Raw genomic sequence first — 18,214 nt, 5'->3', positions numbered from 1 at the left:
TTTACACAAGATTCTGGGGATTCAATTCAGGTCCTCACGCTTTGAGGCAAGCTATCTCCCTACCTCAAGAAAAGATCTTCTTTTTTCTTCTCAGCTTTTCTTCCTCTAGTCCATAATACTTATTAAATCCTCACTAAACCCGGTGCTTCCAGGGACAGTGAAGATCCTAGGGCTGTGGCTCCTCCCTCAGCTTGCTTAAGGTCCTGGATTGCCAATGGCATAAAAACAAACAAACAAAAAAGGAATGGAACAGTCTGCATTCTGATTCAAGATGTAGACAAGGAGATTAACTAGCAGCAAGTATAATTCAAAACCGAGGAACACACTAGAAAGGAAAGAAAACAAGGATGTGAAGTCGGAAAAGTCCCTGGGAGTTCTGGGCCCGCCTTTCTGAGGAAGAAACGTTTGAGCTGAGAGCTGAGTGAGGAGCAGTCAGCCAAGTGGAAAGGCAGCATGTCCAAAGGCCCTGTGGGTGGCAGAGCTGCCCAGTAAGCTGACTGTGATGAAAGAAGAAGGGAGGTGGATAGATGATGGAAAATAGCATCATTTCCTCCTCACGTGGCCTCCAAGTCTCTGTGGGGTTTTAAGAAGGGGTTCGAAGAAGAGATAGCTAGGGAGAAACGCCACTGGGTGTGAGGCAGGTGGGGATTTGCCTACCATTCGAAGCCTCTGCTTCCTAAGCCTCATTCTCCCCTCTTAGCCCCTCAGCTCAATGAAGGGAAGTTAGGCCCCCCCACCACCTGTGGTGTCTGTCCCCTGAGGTTTGCCTGGGGCAAACAGGAAGTCACAGCCCAGTTGAGACGGGCCTGCCTGGGACGCAACTGAGAAAGCATGTCTCTTGGGTCTTCTAGTCTTTCCTTTCCTGTCATCAGTGAAAGGCACACACACATACACACACACACACACACACACACACACACACACACACACACACAGAGGCACACACATGCACAACACATACACATGCTCAAACCACTGAACCCCCTTCTCTGTGTGACTTTACAGAATGCCCTTCCCTTCTTGAGGCCTAAGCCCCCATTTCCATGACTGAATCAGGGCCTTAGCTGGAAGATAGAGGGACCTTACCAGAAGTCACTTTTAAAGACCCCTGCAAAGGGTGACAGTGGCTCTCGCTCCCCACACAGCTGTCCAGCCCCCTCCCAGCTTTGAGTGATGTGTTCCTGGAACAGTCTCTGGGGTCATCAGCTCTCTTACCAACTTGCTTAGACACTAGGAAATCTAACCATGGTTTTGCAGCAGCTAATAGCTCCACTCTCAGGCATTAGCTGATGCTGTCTCTCAGCAACTGAACTGTAGGCTGGGCCAAACACACACACACACACACACACACACACACACACACACACACACACACCACTTTTTCTTCTTATGCTGGAACCCAGGGAATTATATATGTTTGGCAAGTGCTCTATCATTTGGCTACATTACATACCCAGCTCACAATTCCTTCTGTTTGTTTATTGATTGACTTTTGAGGGAGATTGAGACAGGGTCTCACTATGTGGCCCTGGCTGGCCTGGAACTCACAGAAGTCTGCCTGCTGCTACCTCCCAGTTGCTGGGATTAAAGGTGTGCACCACTATGCCTGTTTGGTTCTTCCTTTTTTGAAATGGGGTCTTGCTATGTAGCCCAAGCTGGAATGAAACCCAATATGTGATGTGTGTATGTATCGCTGTGTGTGTCTGTATGTGGTAGCAGAGATTGAATCAAGGGTCTTGTATATACTCTTTCACTTAACTATGTCCTCAGCGTTTTAAAAATATTTTTAAATTTTCAGACGGTACACAACTGTGACATACACGCAGGGGCCCTGGACTCCCAACAGTGGGAGCAGGATCGTCTCTGACTCTTTCACTGGCTCTTGGGACCCCACTCCTCGTACTGGGTCGCCTTGCCCAGCCTTGATACATGGCGAGGAGCTTAGTCTTACTGCAACTTGATATGCCGCGTTTTGTTGATACTCATGGGAGACCTACCCTTTCCGAAACAGAAACAGAGGAGGAGTGTGTGTGGGGGGGGGTTAGGAACAGAAGGGGGAGCAGGGGGAGAGGGGAGGAGGGAGGGAGGGGAAACTGCAGCCAGGACATAAAATTTATTTATTTAAAATTTTTTTTTCAGATGGGGGTCTCACTAAGTAGTTTAGACTGGCCTTGAACTCACTTTGCAGTCCAAGATCGCCTTGACTTTTGTGATCCTCTCAAGTAGCTGGAATTATAGGACTGGATCAGCACATCCAATATAAAGTCCTTACACTATCCACAGGTGATAGAGAAAAAAAAAAGGAAGCTAGTCATGGTGGCACATGCCTTTAATCCCACCACTTGGGAGACAGAGGTATGAGATAGGGTCAGAGTCTGGAGAAGGGAGAGGAAAGGAGACCTGAAATCTGTATCCACGCATTAGACAAATATTCACCAGCTGCCACTATGTGGAAAACACAGTGTGAGCCGTGGTGAAGATGTTAGCTTTGCCTCATGGGGCTTCCATGCTGAAACATACATAAGGTCATTTACTTGGCCTAGGTGCTGGGTGATAGGGAGGGAACAACTGTTGTGGATCTGGAACAGTGCCTGCAAAAGGGGGCCTAAGGTGTGACCGCCCCTTTCCTCTATAGGGAGACTGCTACCACCCCCACAGACACCCACGGTTCATTGCCCACCAGCGTCCTGCTCGCCCCAGCATCCTCTGCGCGACACACAGAAGCTGAGTGCTCCGGGGAGCCCGGCTACCATGCCATCTCCTCGCCCCCTCTCCTGCCTCTTCTTTCTTACCCTTGTAGGAGGCAGGCCCCAGAAGCCCATCCTGGTGGAGGTGGAAGGTATGTCGGCTTGTCTGTCTGAAGAGAAGGAGCTGGGGTTGGAAGCCCAGGGTTCTGGGGTTAGTAACTGGCCTTCTCTGGGCCTCCATTTTCTTAGTAAACTTCTGGGAGGAGTTAGAAGAGACCCTCAGGGCTTCCCATATGGTGAACTTCTGGGGTCCTTTGGTTTATGAGGAAGGAAGGGGTGCTGGGGCTCCCCTCTTTCTCTTCCCACAGAGGGAAGCAACATTTTGCTGCCATGCCTCCCGGACCCCTCACGGGTCTCTTCTGAGAAGCTGGCCTGGTATCGAGGGAATCAGTCAACCCCCTTCTTGGAGCTGACCCTAGGATCCCCAGGCCTGGGCCTGCAGGTGGGGCCCCTGGGAATCTTGTTAGTCATTATCAACGTCTCAGACCATATGGGGGGTTTCTACCTGTGCCATAAGAGTCACCCTTTCAACGATACCTGGCAGCCTGCCTGGACAGTGAGCCTGGAGGATAGTGGTAAGTGCCTGGCAGAGCTGGGTAGTGGGTGTTGATTGGAAAGTGGGGCTCTCCACAGACCGAGAAAGTTTTTCAGTCAAGGTGGGGCTATAGCAGTTGAGGAGGAAGGGGTTAGTTTTAGGCAGCTGGTTCCCACGGCTTGGTAACTACTCTGAGCTACCCCACATCTCTGTCTAGCTCTTCTATTAATCATGGCTGCTTTCTTTCTGTATCTCCGGCTCTGCCTTTCTGGGTCTCTGTATCTACCCCCTCTCGTGTTCTATGTATGGTTTGGGGTTTCTTCCCAGGGGAGCTGTTTCGCTGGAACACTTCAGATATAAGGGACATGGGCTGTGGCCTAGAGAACAGGTCCTCAGGGAGCCATAGGCCCGCTTCTGGTTCCCAAAACAGTTCCTGGCTGTACGTGTGGGCTAAAGACCGCCCTGAGGCCGTGGGGACAGGGCCTATATGTGCCCCACGGAGGGTCAGTCTGAATCAGAGTCTCATCAACCAAGGTAAGGATACAGTGCTTGGGGAGGCTGGGAAGTGGGGACCCAAGGATAGGGATGGTGCTGGGAACTGGAGGGTGCGGGGAGATGAGACCCCATGGATTATATTTTCATCACCTTTTGTCTCCACGCTCCAGATCTCACCGTAGCCCCTGGCTCCACACTTTGGCTGTCCTGTGGGGTACCCCCTGACCCAGTGGCCAGAGGCTCTATCTCCTGGGCCCATGTGCATCCTAGGAGGCCTAATATTTCATTACCGAGCCTAAGCCTTAAGGGAGAGCACCCAGTCCGAGAGATGTGGGTTTGGGGGCGTGTTCTGTCACTGCCTCAAGCCACAGCTTTAGATGAAGGTACCTATTATTGTCTCCATGGAAACCTGACCATCGAGATGCATGTGAAGGTCATTGCAAGGTCAGGTAGGGTTTCTCTCAATTCTGGGAATCTGTGTGGAATTACTGAAAAAATTGGAAGGGTTCAAAAGAATTGTGGTTCAGGGGTAGTGTATGTACTTAGCATGTATGAGGCCCTGGGTTCCATCCCTAGCACAGTGTGTGTGTGTGTGTGTGTGTGTGTGTAGACAGACAGACAGACACACACACACTATGCATGGTGGTGCACAATAGTAACCCTAGAACTGGGGAAGCTGAGGCATGAATATAAGTTCTAAGCCGGTCTAGCACCAGGACCAGCTTCAAGCCTCACCCCAAACTCCAATTTGTACACTGAATGAATACTAACTGGAGCTCTTTGTTCATTGCTGCTGAGAACTAGTTTTTCTGGGTCTTCTCCTGTGAGCTTTGGTGACCTCTTCTTCCCAAACCCCTCCCCGCTGGGAGCCCTGGGCCTTGTATTCATTCACTCCTGTCCACACCCTATTCTCATTCGGCATCCTCCCTTGGCTCCTAGTTTCCCATGCCTTCACATCTACCCTGGGCTCCACACTCCCAACCCAGCCATCTCCTGGAATTGACATTGGAGTCCCATGGACATCCCTGGCTTGCTATATAAAGTCAAACTCAGCATCTTTCCCACCTGTACTCTTCTGGGTTCGCACAAGCTCTTGGGTGGAGCATGGGTCGTGTGCCCAAGTTTAGGAGCTTGACTTTCTTCCTTTTCCTCACTCCGTCCACCAAATCGGCCACAATGTCATGCCTTTGCTGTCTCCTCAATACAATCCTACTGTGCTCTCCTGACCACAACCCTTAAATGCTGCCTCCATTCCACTCCAAACTTGATCTCAACACATTGGAGTCTAACTTGGTAGACTCACTTTGCCCTACATTTTGACCGTGATTATCCTTAACTGCAGAATTAACCTTCCCCTAATCCTGACATTGCTTAGATAATACCCATGCTTTGTATGTGGTTTGCTAGATGGTGTCTTGTGCTGTGTCAGGCTCTGTGGAATACTCCTTGTCCTCCTGGCAAGAACAGTTCCTTGGTGGAGAAGAACCCTCTGCGGAGCTCAAGACTTTAAGGCTGTGTCCTTAAAGTCTTTAAGACATATGTCTCTTGTGGGGTTGGGTAGTAAGTTAGACGCATTGTGGGATCCTTGACTCACAGCATCTTCCTCCTAGCAGTGTGGCTCTGGCTGTTGAGGACTGGTGGATGGATGGTCCCAGTTGTGACTATAGTGTATCTCATCTTCTGTATGGTTTCTCTGGTGGCTTTTGTCTATTTTCGAAGAGGTGAGTCACGCCTCCCAGTTTCCCCAAATTCTTCCTGATCTTTCCCACAATAAAGCCACACTGAGCGATCTGACATGTCCCACAGCCCTGCCCTTTCTTCTTTAACGCCTCTCAAACTTCCCAGGGACCCTAGTATTTGTGCAACCATCTCCTCTAGTGAACCAAGGGACCTCCCCTGTGTCCCCCAAATTCTCCTCCTGCTAGGCAGGCCCCGCTTTGATTGATCTCTTTAAATTCCACCAGCCCTTATCCTGAGGAGGAAAAGAAAGCGGATGACGGACCCGGCCAGGAGGTAAAGTAGCAGCTTGTAGCTTTCTTCTGTCCTGCGGTCCTTGGCACCATCTCTGTGGTTGAAATACTACCCAAATTCAGAGGCTGCCTCCAAAATCACCTTCCTCGGCACAGTCCCCAACTCATCATAGACTGTCCCTACACAGTTAACCTCCAGAACAGAGTGAACCGAGAATGCATGGTTTAGCCTCAAGGTGCACTAACCCTTTCTTCCCCCAGATTCTTCAAAGTGACCCCTCCCTCAGGAAACGGGACCCAGAATCAGTATGGGAACGTGCTCTCCCTCCCGACACCCACCTCTGGCTCAGGTGAGCCGCTCTCCCCACCTCCCACCGGGGCCTTCGCTCAAACCCTTCCCTCCAGAGCTAGCCAGCTGCATGTTGCCTTCATTTCTCCAGTCTTCCCCAGAGCAGAGCACAGTGCCGAGTCCCACCCAGTCAGCCAAGGCCAGCCCCTGGGTCTTTGGTCAAAACACAACCTTGTCCTAGAACTTGAGGCCAAGCCCCAGATTTAGGTCCCTTCCCCATGGTTCAAGGCCAGTTACCCAGGCACACAGAGGCTTTATGCAGAAAGCATTGTCTCCTTCTCACCCTGTCTCTGATGACCATTTTAAAATACTCTTTCTCAACAGCCCACTCTCGGCGTTGGGCTGCTGGCCTGGGGAGTACCAGTGGGTCCTATGGAAATCCTCGCATTGAAATCCAGGACACTGGAGCTCAGAGCCATGAGACAGGTCAGATTGAAGGATCGTTCCTCACTTTGAGAATGTTGGAGCAGCCTGCGGTGGGATCAGTGGACTGGGGGTGGAGGAGGAGAGAGATTGCTAACTCAGTTCTCCACACTGGTCCCAAACTCAGGGCTGGAAGAAGAAGGGGAGGCCTATGAAGAGCCAGACAGTGAGGAGGGTTCCGAGTTCTATGAGAACGATTCCAACCTTGGGCAGGACCAGCTTTCTCAGGGTGAGGCCCCACTTGCCCTGGTCCTGGCACTTCCCCGACTGTGGACCTCTGTTAGAGATGCCCCTTTTTCTCTACCAGATGGTAGCGGTTATGAGAACCCTGACGATGAGCCCACCGGTCCAGGGGAGGAAGACTCCTTCTCTAATGGTAATGTGGGGTCCTTGCGGGGCTGGTGGCCAGGGAAGCATGCTTGGTGCTGTAGAGCTCCTGACACACAGGAACACTGCTTGAGTTCTCTCTTCCACAGCCGAGTCTTATGAAAATGCAGATGAGGAGCTGGCCCAACCAGTCGGCAGGACAATGGGTGTGTATGTGTGTGTGTGTGTGTGTGTGTGTGTGTGTGTGTGTGTGTGAAAAGTGGTCACTCTGGGACGAGGCTGGAGACCAGGAGAAAAAGTGACGTGTCTCTTCTTGTTCCAGACTTCCTGAGCCCCCATGGATCTGCCTGGGACCCCAGCCGAGAAGCATCCTCTCTTGGTGAGAGATGCTGAGGATCACCCTTATTTGGTCAATTCAGGCTGATATGATCTTAGCTTTGACCCCAAGCCCAAGGCTCATATTAGGCTTCATTCCTAAATTCCACCCCCACCCTCTATCCTGTTTTCCTAGTATTTATACCATCTCTAACCTTAAACATCAGTGTTGACCCAAGTGGGCCTGACATAGTTGTTTGTGTCTGGAATCCCAAACCTGTGGGAGGGAAGCTGAGGCAGGAAGATGGCCATGGGCTTGAGGCTAGCCTGGGGTACTTAAGTGAATTCCAAGCCAGCTTAGGCTGGAGCCTTGTAGCAAAAACAAAACAAAAAATACCCAATCAACCAACCAAAAAATTGAAGCCAATGTTTTCCCACCCAGAGTTTGACCTCTACCAAAATCCAGTCTAGTGCAGTCTTAACCTTGACTCCAGCTGTCTGTAAGCTCCTGTGATCTTGACTTTGACTCTTCCAGATTCTGTTCTTGACTCTTCCTTTGGCCTTGGCCATCCTAAGACTGAGTAGAATCTTTTTATTGTTATTGTTGTTTGTTTTTCTTTCTTTCTTTCTTTCTTTCTTTTTTTTTTTCTTTTTCTTTTTTTTTTGGTTTTTCGAGATAGGGTTTCTCTCTGTAGCTTTGGAGCCTGTCCTGGAACTCGCTTTGTAGACTAGACTGGCCTCGAACTCACAGAGATCCACCTGCCTCTGCCTCCCAAGTGCTGGGATTACAGGCGTGCGCCACCACTGCCTGTTGTTTGTTTTTCGAGTTGGACTTCTGTGTCCTGGAACTCACTCTGTAGGCCAGGCTATCCTTGAACTCGCAGAGATTGGCCTGCCTCAGCCTCCTGAGTGCTGGGATTAAAGGCATGCGCCAGCACCACCCAGCTCTAAGTAGGATTTTGTTGCTGAGCAAATCATTCCTAGTTTGACATGAGAAGTTTCCACTTTCCCCTGCCTGGTTCCTGCCTCGTGGTATGCCACACTTCCCTCCCCCAAAGCCCCAGCAGGGTTTCAGGGTCTCTAACTTTCTACTCCCTACCTAAGCAGGGTCCCAGTCCTATGAGGATATGAGAGGGATACTGTATGCAGCTCCCCAGCTCCGATCGATTCAGTCTGGTCCGAGTCACGAGGAAGGTGGGTGCTTCTGCACGCTTCTTAGTTGTTCTCTGGACCACTCCCTCCTGCCTCCTTCCCATCCTGTTGATACTTTCCTTTTTTCCTGGTCTTATCTAGATGCAGACTCTTATGAAAACATGGATAAATCTGATGATCCAGAACCAGCATGGGGAGGAGAGGACCACATGGGGACTTGGGATACCAGGTGACTCCCAAGTGACTAGGTGAGCTGGACACTGCCCCTGGGAAAGGGAAGGAAGAGGGGGATAAATAAGTATGGTAGTGAAGTGCTGGCTTATGGGGAGAGGAAGGGGAGAGTTTCCAGGGCCGGGTGGATGGGGCCTCGACGCCTGCCCATCATTGTTTTTTTCTATATAGCCTGGGCATCCTCAGGCCCCAAGAACCACATCCAACTCTGGAATCTGGAGGTCCTAAGCAGATGGTGTCAGTCACTGAAATAACCTTGTTTAGGATGTGTGTATGTGGACACATACACACTCATATGCATGTACAAACAAAGCTTCCTTCCCGCCCTTCTTATTTTCCCCAAATAAAGTCAACAAGCCACTCAAGTTTTCTGAAGCAATGCCCTTGTGTGGGAGAGGAAGGAAAGATGGGGTTGGATGCTCTCCCAAATCACCCAAAAGAAGGAGGGCTGCAGTTTGAATGTAGCCCGGCCCCAGCCTCCCCATGGCTTGGCATTAGCCACCTCCCGAACATCCAGGGATGCTGATACGTTCATCCACCATCCAGCTGATGTCCCATGAGGAAGAGACAGTGATGGGATTGGCAGTCTAGATAGAAAACATCAAACATCATCTAGCATCACTACAGATTTGTTTTTGTCTTCTCTATTCTAAGCATTAATATCTATGAGCCATTTCATCCTTCAATAAGGTCACAAACTTCTTGAGTATGCCAGGACTTATCAAAGTAAATTTATGTGTGGAACTGAATGTGTGTATGTTAGGGTTTCTATTTCTGTGATAAACACCATAACCAAAAGCAACTTGGGGCGAAAGGGTTTATCTTACAGCTTGTAGCCCATCACCCAGGGAAGTCAGGACAGGAACTCAGGGCAGGATTTGGAGGCAGGAGTTGATGCAGAAGCCGTGAAAGAGTGCTGTTTACTGACTTGCTCTCTATGACTTGCTTAGCCTGCTTTCTTATAGAATCCAGGGCCACTTACCCAGGGGTGACACTGCCCACAGTGGACTGGGCCCTCTGAAATCATTAATCAAGAAAACTCGTCACAGACTTACCTACAGGCTGATTAATGGAGGCATTTTCTCAGTTTAGAATCCCTCTTCCCAGATGACTCCATATTCTCAAATTGACAAAAAAACTAACCAGCACACTATATGTCCATCCTGGTCTTAAACATATGGGCTCAAAAGATACCCTTGCCTCATGAATAGTTGGAACTATAATTGAATGCTACTGCTTGTCAAACCTAGGACCTCACACATGCTACTAAGAACACTGTGGTAGTTTTTTTTTCTTTCTTTCTTTGCTTTTTTGAGACAGGGGGTCTCTGTGTAACAGCCCTGGCTGTTCTGTAACTTGCTTCGTAGACCAGGCTAGCCTCAAGCTCACAAAGATAATCCTGTATTTCCTGGTGTTCAATGTCTAGAATTCTAAGCATCTCTGAAGTGTGTGTGTGTGTGTGTGTGTGTGTGTGTACCCATGCACACCAGTAATTTGACTGACGGTTGGCAGCACTGATGGTTGGTAGCTTCAGGATGAGAATGGTCACCAGAGAGACCAGGCAGGATTAGAGGGTCGGGAATTGCAGCTCATCCAGCTTCCAGAAAGGGGAGAGGACTGAAGGTTAAGTTGATGGCCACTGAGGTAATCATGCCTATGTATAAATCTGGAGGGACGAAGCACGAGGATCGTGTGTTCCAGGCCAGCTTGGACTGTGAAAACAAAAGCAGGAAAGAGGGGACAGGTTTGGAGAACACCGAGGCTGCTGAGCACGTGGAGGCTTTTTGAAAGTGAGCCCACGAAGAGGCTTGTGAGGACCCTGATTTGTATCAGTTTCCCCAGAGCACAGGTGTGGTGTGCTAAGCATAGACGTAGGATTTAGGAGGCAAAGGCAGGAGGATGGAGTTTGAGGCCACCTGGTCTCAGAACAAGGCAGCACAAGTACACGACCTGGGGTGCAGCAGGGGCCAGCCTTGGGACTGCGCCCCATCCTTCGGGTTCTGACTTCTCCGGGTAGACACGGTCAGTACTCAGCTGGGCCAAAGGCTGCCACTTGCTGTCCCCTGAAAAATTAGTCACTTGTTGGTGGAGAGAAAGCTCCATATCTATTTTGGGATCATACAAATCTGGGGTGGTTGCTACTTAGTGAGAGTGCAGGAGGAAAAGCATTTGAGTATTTTTTCCTATACTATCAGATTATGTTTATTAAGTCATGTCATCTTCACAAAACCCCTCTAAGTTTGACAGCTTCATGGATGAAGAGATTGAGGCAGGCTGAGGAGAGAAATAACATGCCAAGACTTGTCTAGTTAGCACATGGTGAGGCCTCACGCTCCAGTTCTCTGCCCACATTCAACCTCTCTCCTCCCCGTTCTGGTTCTTTCCTGGTATGTTGTGGTGCTGGGGATGACACACAGGGTTCTGGGTATGTTAGGGCTGTGCTCCATCACTGAGCTATAGCCCAGCCTCCTCCCTCCTGACACAATACTGTAGAAGGGGAACTGAGCTTTGGAGAAGCTAAGTGACACGTCTTCGGTCACTTGGCTAAAGTCTGAGCATGTAGTCACCCTGTCTCTCCACTTGGTGTACGTGGGTGGAGCCTTGTCCTTACACAGACCACACCTGCAAGGCCTTTCAGAGCAAGTCCTCAGCCCTAGAAACTATCCTGAGCAAGTTCCAGGCCATCAGCAGTGACCAAGTGAGATGGCATTGGTCACTGATTCCCAATGTCCTCCATTGGTCCTGATCTCCTTGCCACCATTGTCTTCAGCTCTGTGGCATTTTAAAACTCAGACTGGCATCCAAAACCTAGTCCTTCTTTTTAAAAAGATTAAAGATGTTTATTATTTCATGTGTATGGGTGTTTTGTCTGTATGTGTGTCTGTGCACCACCTACCTGCCTGGTGCCTGGAGGCCAGAAGAGGATATTGGATCCCTTGGGATTGGAGTTACAAATGGTTGTGAGCTGCCACGTGGTTGTTGGGAATCAAATCCAGGTCCTCTAGAAGAGAAGCCAGTGCTCCTAATCACTGAGTCATCTCTCCAGTCTGTGAAACCCAGTCTGTCTGTTTGTCTATCTGTCTCTCCCTCTCTCCTCCTTTTTCTTCCTTTCTCTCTTCCTTTCTTTTTCTTTCTTTCTTTCTTTCTTTCTTTCTTTCTTTCTTTCTTTCTCTCTCTCTCTCTCTCTCTCTCTCTCTCTCTCTCTCTCTCTCTCTCCCTCCCTCCCTCCCTCCCTTCTTTCCTTCTTCCCTCCCCATTTCCCCACCCCTACTCCACCCCACAAAGACAGGGTTTCTCTGTGTAGCCCTGGCTGTTCAGATGAGGCTGAACTCAGAGATCCTTCTGCCTCTGCCTCCCGAGTGCTGGGATTAAAGGTGTGTGCCACCATCATCTGACAAAACCTATTCAAAAGAAATTTCAAAGCTCTCTGTGAGACTACATAAAACAACAACAACAACAAAAAAAAACTTTCCAGTGTTCTTTTTTATATATATTTTATATGTATGAATTATGTGTATGTATTGTGATATGTATTGTATGTTTTGCCTACATGTATGTGTACCATGTATGTGCTCTGTGGGCAGAGGTCAGAAGATAGCATCAGATGTCCTGGAACTGGAGTTACAGATGCTTGTGAGTTTCTATGTGGGTTCTGTTTCCAGAACCCAGGTCCTCTGTAAGAATTGTAAGTGCTCTTAACTGCTAAGTCATATCTCCAGTCCCTTGAGTTTTATCTTGTTTTTGAGACAGGTTCTCATGTATACCTGGCTTCCAGCTGTCTCTGTAGCCTAGGGTGGCCTTGGGCTTCTGACCTTCCTGCTTTTCCTCCTCAGTTGTGGGATCAGAGGTGTGTATGGATAACTTGGTGCTGGGGATGGAACAGGGAACCTCACAAATGTTAGGAAACACTCTCAACTGAGATACTTACTCCCTTAGGCTGCACGACGACTTTTATTCTCATGTTGAATGCCAGGGCTCAGGGAAGGATTTTTCTTCATTGTCTGTGTCCTTCCTTAGTCTCCAGCCTCAGGCAGGAAACTCCATTTCAGCTATGTGCTGTTCCGAGGGCCTCAGTCTCCACCTCTGTCCCCAGTCAGGGATTCCAGGGATTCTTGCAAATGTCATGAACTGCTAGACCACACATTTCCCCACTCACCCATTATGGTGGCTTTGATTTCTTAATTTCTGGCATCATGAGGATTCTGCTTTTGAGCTCAATTACTATTATTATTATTTTTTTTAGTGGCTTGGGGGTATGACTCAGTGCTACAGTACTTACTTAGCATGGGGGAAACCTGGAGCTCCACTCCCAGCCTTCAAGATTCAAACCACTAAAGAAACACTCCTTGTTAAATTCACATAATATATGCATGTTTAAGGGTTCGAACCTCCGGCATTTCCTTGGGCTTCCATCTCAGTAGCAAAGCCACCTGCATTTGCCTGAACACCCATTCTTCCATGTAGCCCCCCTCATGCACAGAATTCTCTGTTGCCCATCACCCCGCCTGCTTCATTTTAGCTCTTGTCTGTGAGCTGGATGTACTGCCTCTCATCTGTAATCCCAGCACTTGAGAGGCTAAGGTAGAAGGACCCGACAGAGCTGAGAGGCTAGCCTGTGCTATCCAATGAGTTCGAGGTCAGCTAGGCTGGAAGCACATCAGGGACTCAGAGATGAGAAGGAAAGGGAAATGGATGTGGAATGATGGGGTGTGAAAAGTACTCCTTGGGGGTACCATGTATTCAGGCAGAGGATAGAGACACTTTGGTGGGCTCTGCCATCTAGGGGTGCTATGGCTGGAGCTGAGCTGTGCTGACAGTAGCTCAATGCAGACTATCAGGATTCGAAACATCAGCTCCTCCCTTCCCTAGCTCTGTGCTTCAAGGTCTCCATATGGCAGTTTCCTGATCTGAGAAACAAGGACAGCGGTGATGGTTTCTTTCTGAAGTAATCTGTCTAATGTTTTGTGGTGCTGGGAATCAAACTTAAGGTCTTGCTCATGCTAGGAAGGAAGCACACTAACCACCCAACCCCCGAGTGAATGATGTGAACATATCTGACTAGCATAGTAAGCACTAATTGATAGGAAATCACAACATGTCCACACGGTTGGGCTTGCCCGGCGGACCGCCTAGTTATTTCCAGTTCAAAATAGCCATTTCCAGGTCAGAACATCTCGAGTGACTAGGGCTCTGTGGCTTTACATGGTTGCGTAAAGCGCGGGCGGCCATGTAATCTACGCGCATGCGTGGAGTAGCCACATGCGGTCCTGTACGCATGCGCGGCTCACTCTTTAAAAAGCCGGCGCCATTTTGTATAGGTCTCTCTCTCTCTTCTCTCTCTCTCCTCTTCTCTCTCTTCTCTCTTCTCCTCTTCTCTTCTCTCCTCTCCTCACTCACGTGTGTGCTTCACACAGGCCTGTCACCTCTATCCTCTATTAATAAACAGCTCTTCTGTGGATTTGTTGTGTTCGGGACATGTTCCTCGCGGGGTAAGAGCGCAAATAAATAACTAACACTAACTACTATTTAAGCTGGCATTTATTGAGGCTCTGTTGTATACCAGGAGCCGGCAGTCACCAAAGCATTATGTAGAGACCTCCCTATGAAGGAGTCATGTCTCAAAGCAGCTCAACTTACTGTTGCATGCTTCTAGTTTTGGATAGTATTGGGAACTATGGGGGTCCAGCCCCTCGATAGTCTCCTCCCAGGGTCTGGGAAGAATCTACAACCAGCTGATAATTAATCTTTGATGAAAAGAAATGAATCTATGTACACGAAACTCCTTAGTTCATACACTTTATTATTCTGTGACGGTTTTCTCTCTACACAGCTTCTATTCTGCTCTCATGCCTAGCTCCTTTCTTGCCTGATTTCTCTATATATTTATCTATTGTCCCCTCTAGGTTCTATCTTAATCCCTTCATCTAGTTCTGTCCCTTCTAGGTTCTCATCCATCTATTCTTTCCCCTATCAGCTCCTCTTCCATCTCCTTCTCTCTCCTCTTATTCTTCCCCATCTGGCTCTTCCTCATCTTCCATCTTGTTCCTCTAGTACTCTCTTCTAGCCCTTCAATCTAGTTCTCCCCCATCTCAGTTTGTTCCTCTCAAATTCTTCCCCATCTAGTTCTTCTGTTCTCTTTTCTCTTCTCTGTCTCGTGCCCTGCAAGTCCCGGTATATAAAGGGAGGGTCTGAGCTAAATTGTGTAAAGCTATTACTTAATGTCCACCTGACCTAGGCAGTGTCCCCTTGTGGAATTTACCTTAAGTCAGGAGACTTGTATGTGGGCTGCTATCACTGTTAGTCCTTGAAAGTTGGGCGCCCAGCTGGGCGGTGTCTCCTTGTGGAATTTATGTTAAGTCAGGAGACCTGCACATGGGTTGTTATCACTGTAGTTCTTGGAAGTTGGGTGCCCACCTGGGTGGTGCTTCCTGTAGTCCTTGAAAGTGGCTAAGGGAGATACCTGATTCCAGAGAAAGCCTTTCCTGAGGCTGTTCTCCAAATACCTGGAATGTGTATGTCCAGAGAGTGATCAGTCCACACTGTTAGCCCTTCTTAGGGAAAAGTCAATTGGGAAAACTATGAAGGCACACACGATTTTCATAACAGAATACAGCTGATATAAAACAAGCCAAGTAACATCAAAAACTCCTTGGGATTTGGCTTCCTCTGGAGGAATTCCCTGATCCCTCCAGGTAGTGACTTTGCCATAACCCTCTGAGTTCTTATGATATATTTCTGCAGCCCGCAGCAGGATAGGGCCTGGACCACTCTCAGTTCTTGAGTTAGACTTGGAGAAAAATTTTCTCAGTGTTTCTCCCTGCATCCCTAAACTTGCAGTTACTTTCCAGGTAGGTCCAAAGTTGGGAAAGGGATGTAGAGGAGGTTAAAGTTTCATTTAGGCCTGCTGTGCACCTGCAGTCCTACTACTTGGCTCCATAGTTTAATGTCAGCCTGGTTAGGAGAGTGAGAATCTACCTCTAAGAGGGAAAACGAAAAGGAAAGGTTAGGGCTGGAGACATGGCTCAGTGCTTAAGAGCACTATTGACTGCTCTTGCAGAGGACCTGGGATGGATTTCCCACATGGAGGCTCACCACATCTGTAACCTCAGTTCCTTGGGATCTGATGCTCTCTACTGACCTCCACAGGCACTGCATGCATGTGGTACACAGAAAACCATGCAGGCAAAACACCATACACTTAAAAACAAAAATAAATCTTTTTATAAGGAAAAAATTTCCTCTCTGTCTGAACGATTGATAAATAGAAGAACTGACAGATTAACAAGAGAAAAACAATTTTAATTATGTGCACATGTATGACAGTCACACAAAAAAGTGGTAGGGTCAGAATGAAGTGGTGCATGCCTTTCATTTCATTACTTGGAAGGCAGAGGCAACCAGATCTCTATGAGTTCAAGGACAGCCTGGTCTACATAGTGAGTTACAGGAGAACCAAGGTTATATAGAGATCTTGTCTCAAACAACAACAAAAGAACCCTTTTTAAAAAGCGGTGGGGGCAGATGACTGAAGTTTATGTATTGTCCTGAGCTATAGAGGAAACAGGGGCTTGGGACTTCTTGGGGAAGTAGAGGCAAGCCATGTGAGGTCCCAGAAAATGCTTTTGTCTCACATCACCCATTAACTTTTCATTTTCTTGTCTTGTCTGTCCTTCCTTCCCTCTTTTTCTTTCCTCTCTTCCTCCCTTCCTCCTCCCCCTCCATCTTGACATAGTCTTGCTATTTAGCCCAGGCTGGTCTCGAACTCATGATCCTTCTGTCTCAGTCTTCCTTGTGCTGGGATTTACAGGTGTGTTGTACCACTTGGCCTTGCTGTGTACAAGCCTAATGTGCATTTCCTTTATAGAGGTTTCTTCTACAGAGGATGACTTTCCAGAGCTACATATTCATCTGCATTTCTATAAATAGTCACCGAAAAATATGTCAAAGAAGTACGCTGCAGGGCAGCATATTTTGGTCTGCATTGGGCATATAGCTTGACTACTGAGCAGAGCTGGAAGACCTTGCCATTCTTGGATAGACCCCAGGAAAAGGGCCCCACCTACTGATGGCTGCGTGTCTTTAATCCTGACCAGGGCTGAGTCACTTTGGAGCATCTGAGGTGCTTTTGAGTTGAGGCAGGTGTGTGAGGGGTTGTCACTGTTGTATGGTAGTTTGGGTGTCCTGGATGGACTGTGGACAGCAGTCGAGATGCCATTTGGAACCGTGGGTGGCAGTGCACACCTGTGACCCCAACACTCACGAGGCTGAAGCAGCAGAAGGATCTGGACCAGGCCAGCTGGAGCTACATAGTGAGACTTGTCTGAAAACAGGTGTGTGTGTGTGTGTGTGTGTGTGTGTGTGTGTGTGTGTTGGGGTCGTAGCTCAGTGAGAGCGTACTTGCCAACTTGATTGGGTCTGGAATCATCTAAATGCAAGTCTCTGGAAACTCCTGTGAGGGATTATTTGGATGGTGGAATGGGAATAGCATCCTGGATAAAAGATGAGGAAGAAGGAAACTCTGCTTCTTGTCTGCTGCCTTCACTCTGCTGGCAAGCTCATCCACCCTGCTCCTGGGGTGTCACCACACTGATGCCAAAGCCAACTTTCCTGGGCTTCCAACATAGACTGAGGATCAGCAGCTCTCCAGAAACCCTCCAGGCCTTCAACACCAGATTGGGATGGCTGAGACATCCAGCATCGCAGACTAAGTGACAAAAAAACCCTCAAGACCCCAAACAACAACAACAAAAGGTTTCAGAAGTGAGCTGAGAGAGTCTGTATTGATAACTAACCAGACCAGTGATAGGAAGGAGTGGCTGAAACCAGGGTTCGAAGGCAGGAAATGATGACTTTGAGCCCAGGTGGGACAGGCAAACAGGTGTGGGGCAGGCAGTTGCGTAGGACAAGGCAACAGTGGGAAACTGAGCCAAACTGAAGCTCCAGGGAAAGTCAGAGAACCTTTACTCATCAGTCCGTGATGTACCCGTCAGGTCTCAGGTGACAGGTTAGTGTGGGCTGTCCCATCACAGTGTTAGGTGTCCATCACCTTAGGGGCTCTGTGTGAGGGAGTTATACTCTTTCCTTGGTCTGGCTTGTCTGATAAGTTCTTGGACCTGGTTTCCCCAATATGGTTTTTAAATTAAAAAATTCATTTATTTTGTGTATGAGTGTTTTGTCTGCATGTATGTCTGTGTACCATGTGCATGCAGAGCCTGAGAAGATTCTGGAACTGGAGTTACCGATAGTTGTGAACTACCATGTGGGTACTGGGAACTGAACCCAGGTCCTCTGGAAGAGCAGTCAGTGCTCTTAACTGCTAAGCCATCTTTGCAGCCTTTGATAACATCTTTCAGTAAAACACAAAGTCATCTGTAGTAGGCCTTCTTTTGGGCCACCGACCAGCTCCCAAATCATGACATGGAGATTTATTATTAGTTATGGATGCTCAGCCTTATCTTATGCTAGTCCCACTAGCTCTTACCACTTAAATTAACCTGTTTCTCTTCATCTACATTTTACCTTGGGACTTTTTGCCTTTCTTTCCTTCTGTATGTCCTGCTTCTCTGCTTATTCTGTGTCTGGCTGGCTGGTGGCTACCTGGCTGGCCCTGGGCATCTCCCTCTCTTTCTCTCTGGAGCCTAGATTCCTCCTTCTATTTATTCTCTGCCCA

At 48.5% G+C, this 18,214-nt stretch overlaps 1 protein-coding gene across 3 annotated transcripts; it reads left to right on the top strand.

The window, feature by feature from the left end:
* The first annotated feature begins 2,724 nt into the window (after positions 1–2,724).
* Cd19 (CD19 molecule) lies at positions 2,725–9,133 on the top strand. Of its 3 annotated transcripts, none has more exons than XM_036174946.1 (15): positions 2,725–2,839; positions 3,056–3,322; positions 3,610–3,816; positions 3,948–4,226; positions 5,391–5,498; positions 5,742–5,790; positions 6,009–6,097; positions 6,421–6,522; positions 6,647–6,748; positions 6,827–6,895; positions 6,996–7,052; positions 7,169–7,225; positions 8,269–8,355; positions 8,455–8,561; positions 8,716–9,133. In XM_036174946.1, exons 1-14 carry the CDS (start codon positions 2,752–2,754, stop codon positions 8,544–8,546), a joined length of 1,653 nt encoding a protein of 550 aa, XP_036030839.1. In that variant the 5' UTR covers positions 2,725–2,751; the 3' UTR covers positions 8,547–8,561; positions 8,716–9,133. The 3 variants fall into 3 exon arrangements, with proteins under 3 accessions (XP_036030839.1, XP_036030832.1, XP_036030847.1); XM_036174939.1 differs by having other exon boundaries at positions 5,388–5,498; XM_036174954.1 differs by lacking the exons at positions 3,056–3,322; positions 8,716–9,133 and having other exon boundaries at positions 2,752–2,839; positions 5,388–5,498; positions 8,455–8,546.
* The last annotated feature ends 9,081 nt before the right edge of the window (positions 9,134–18,214 follow it).

The sequence above is a fragment of the Onychomys torridus genome, chromosome 1 (assembly GCF_903995425.1).
Source record: "Onychomys torridus chromosome 1, mOncTor1.1, whole genome shotgun sequence".
Taxonomy (NCBI): Eukaryota; Metazoa; Chordata; class Mammalia; order Rodentia; family Cricetidae; genus Onychomys; species Onychomys torridus.
This window is presented reverse-complemented; position numbering and strand designations above follow the sequence as displayed.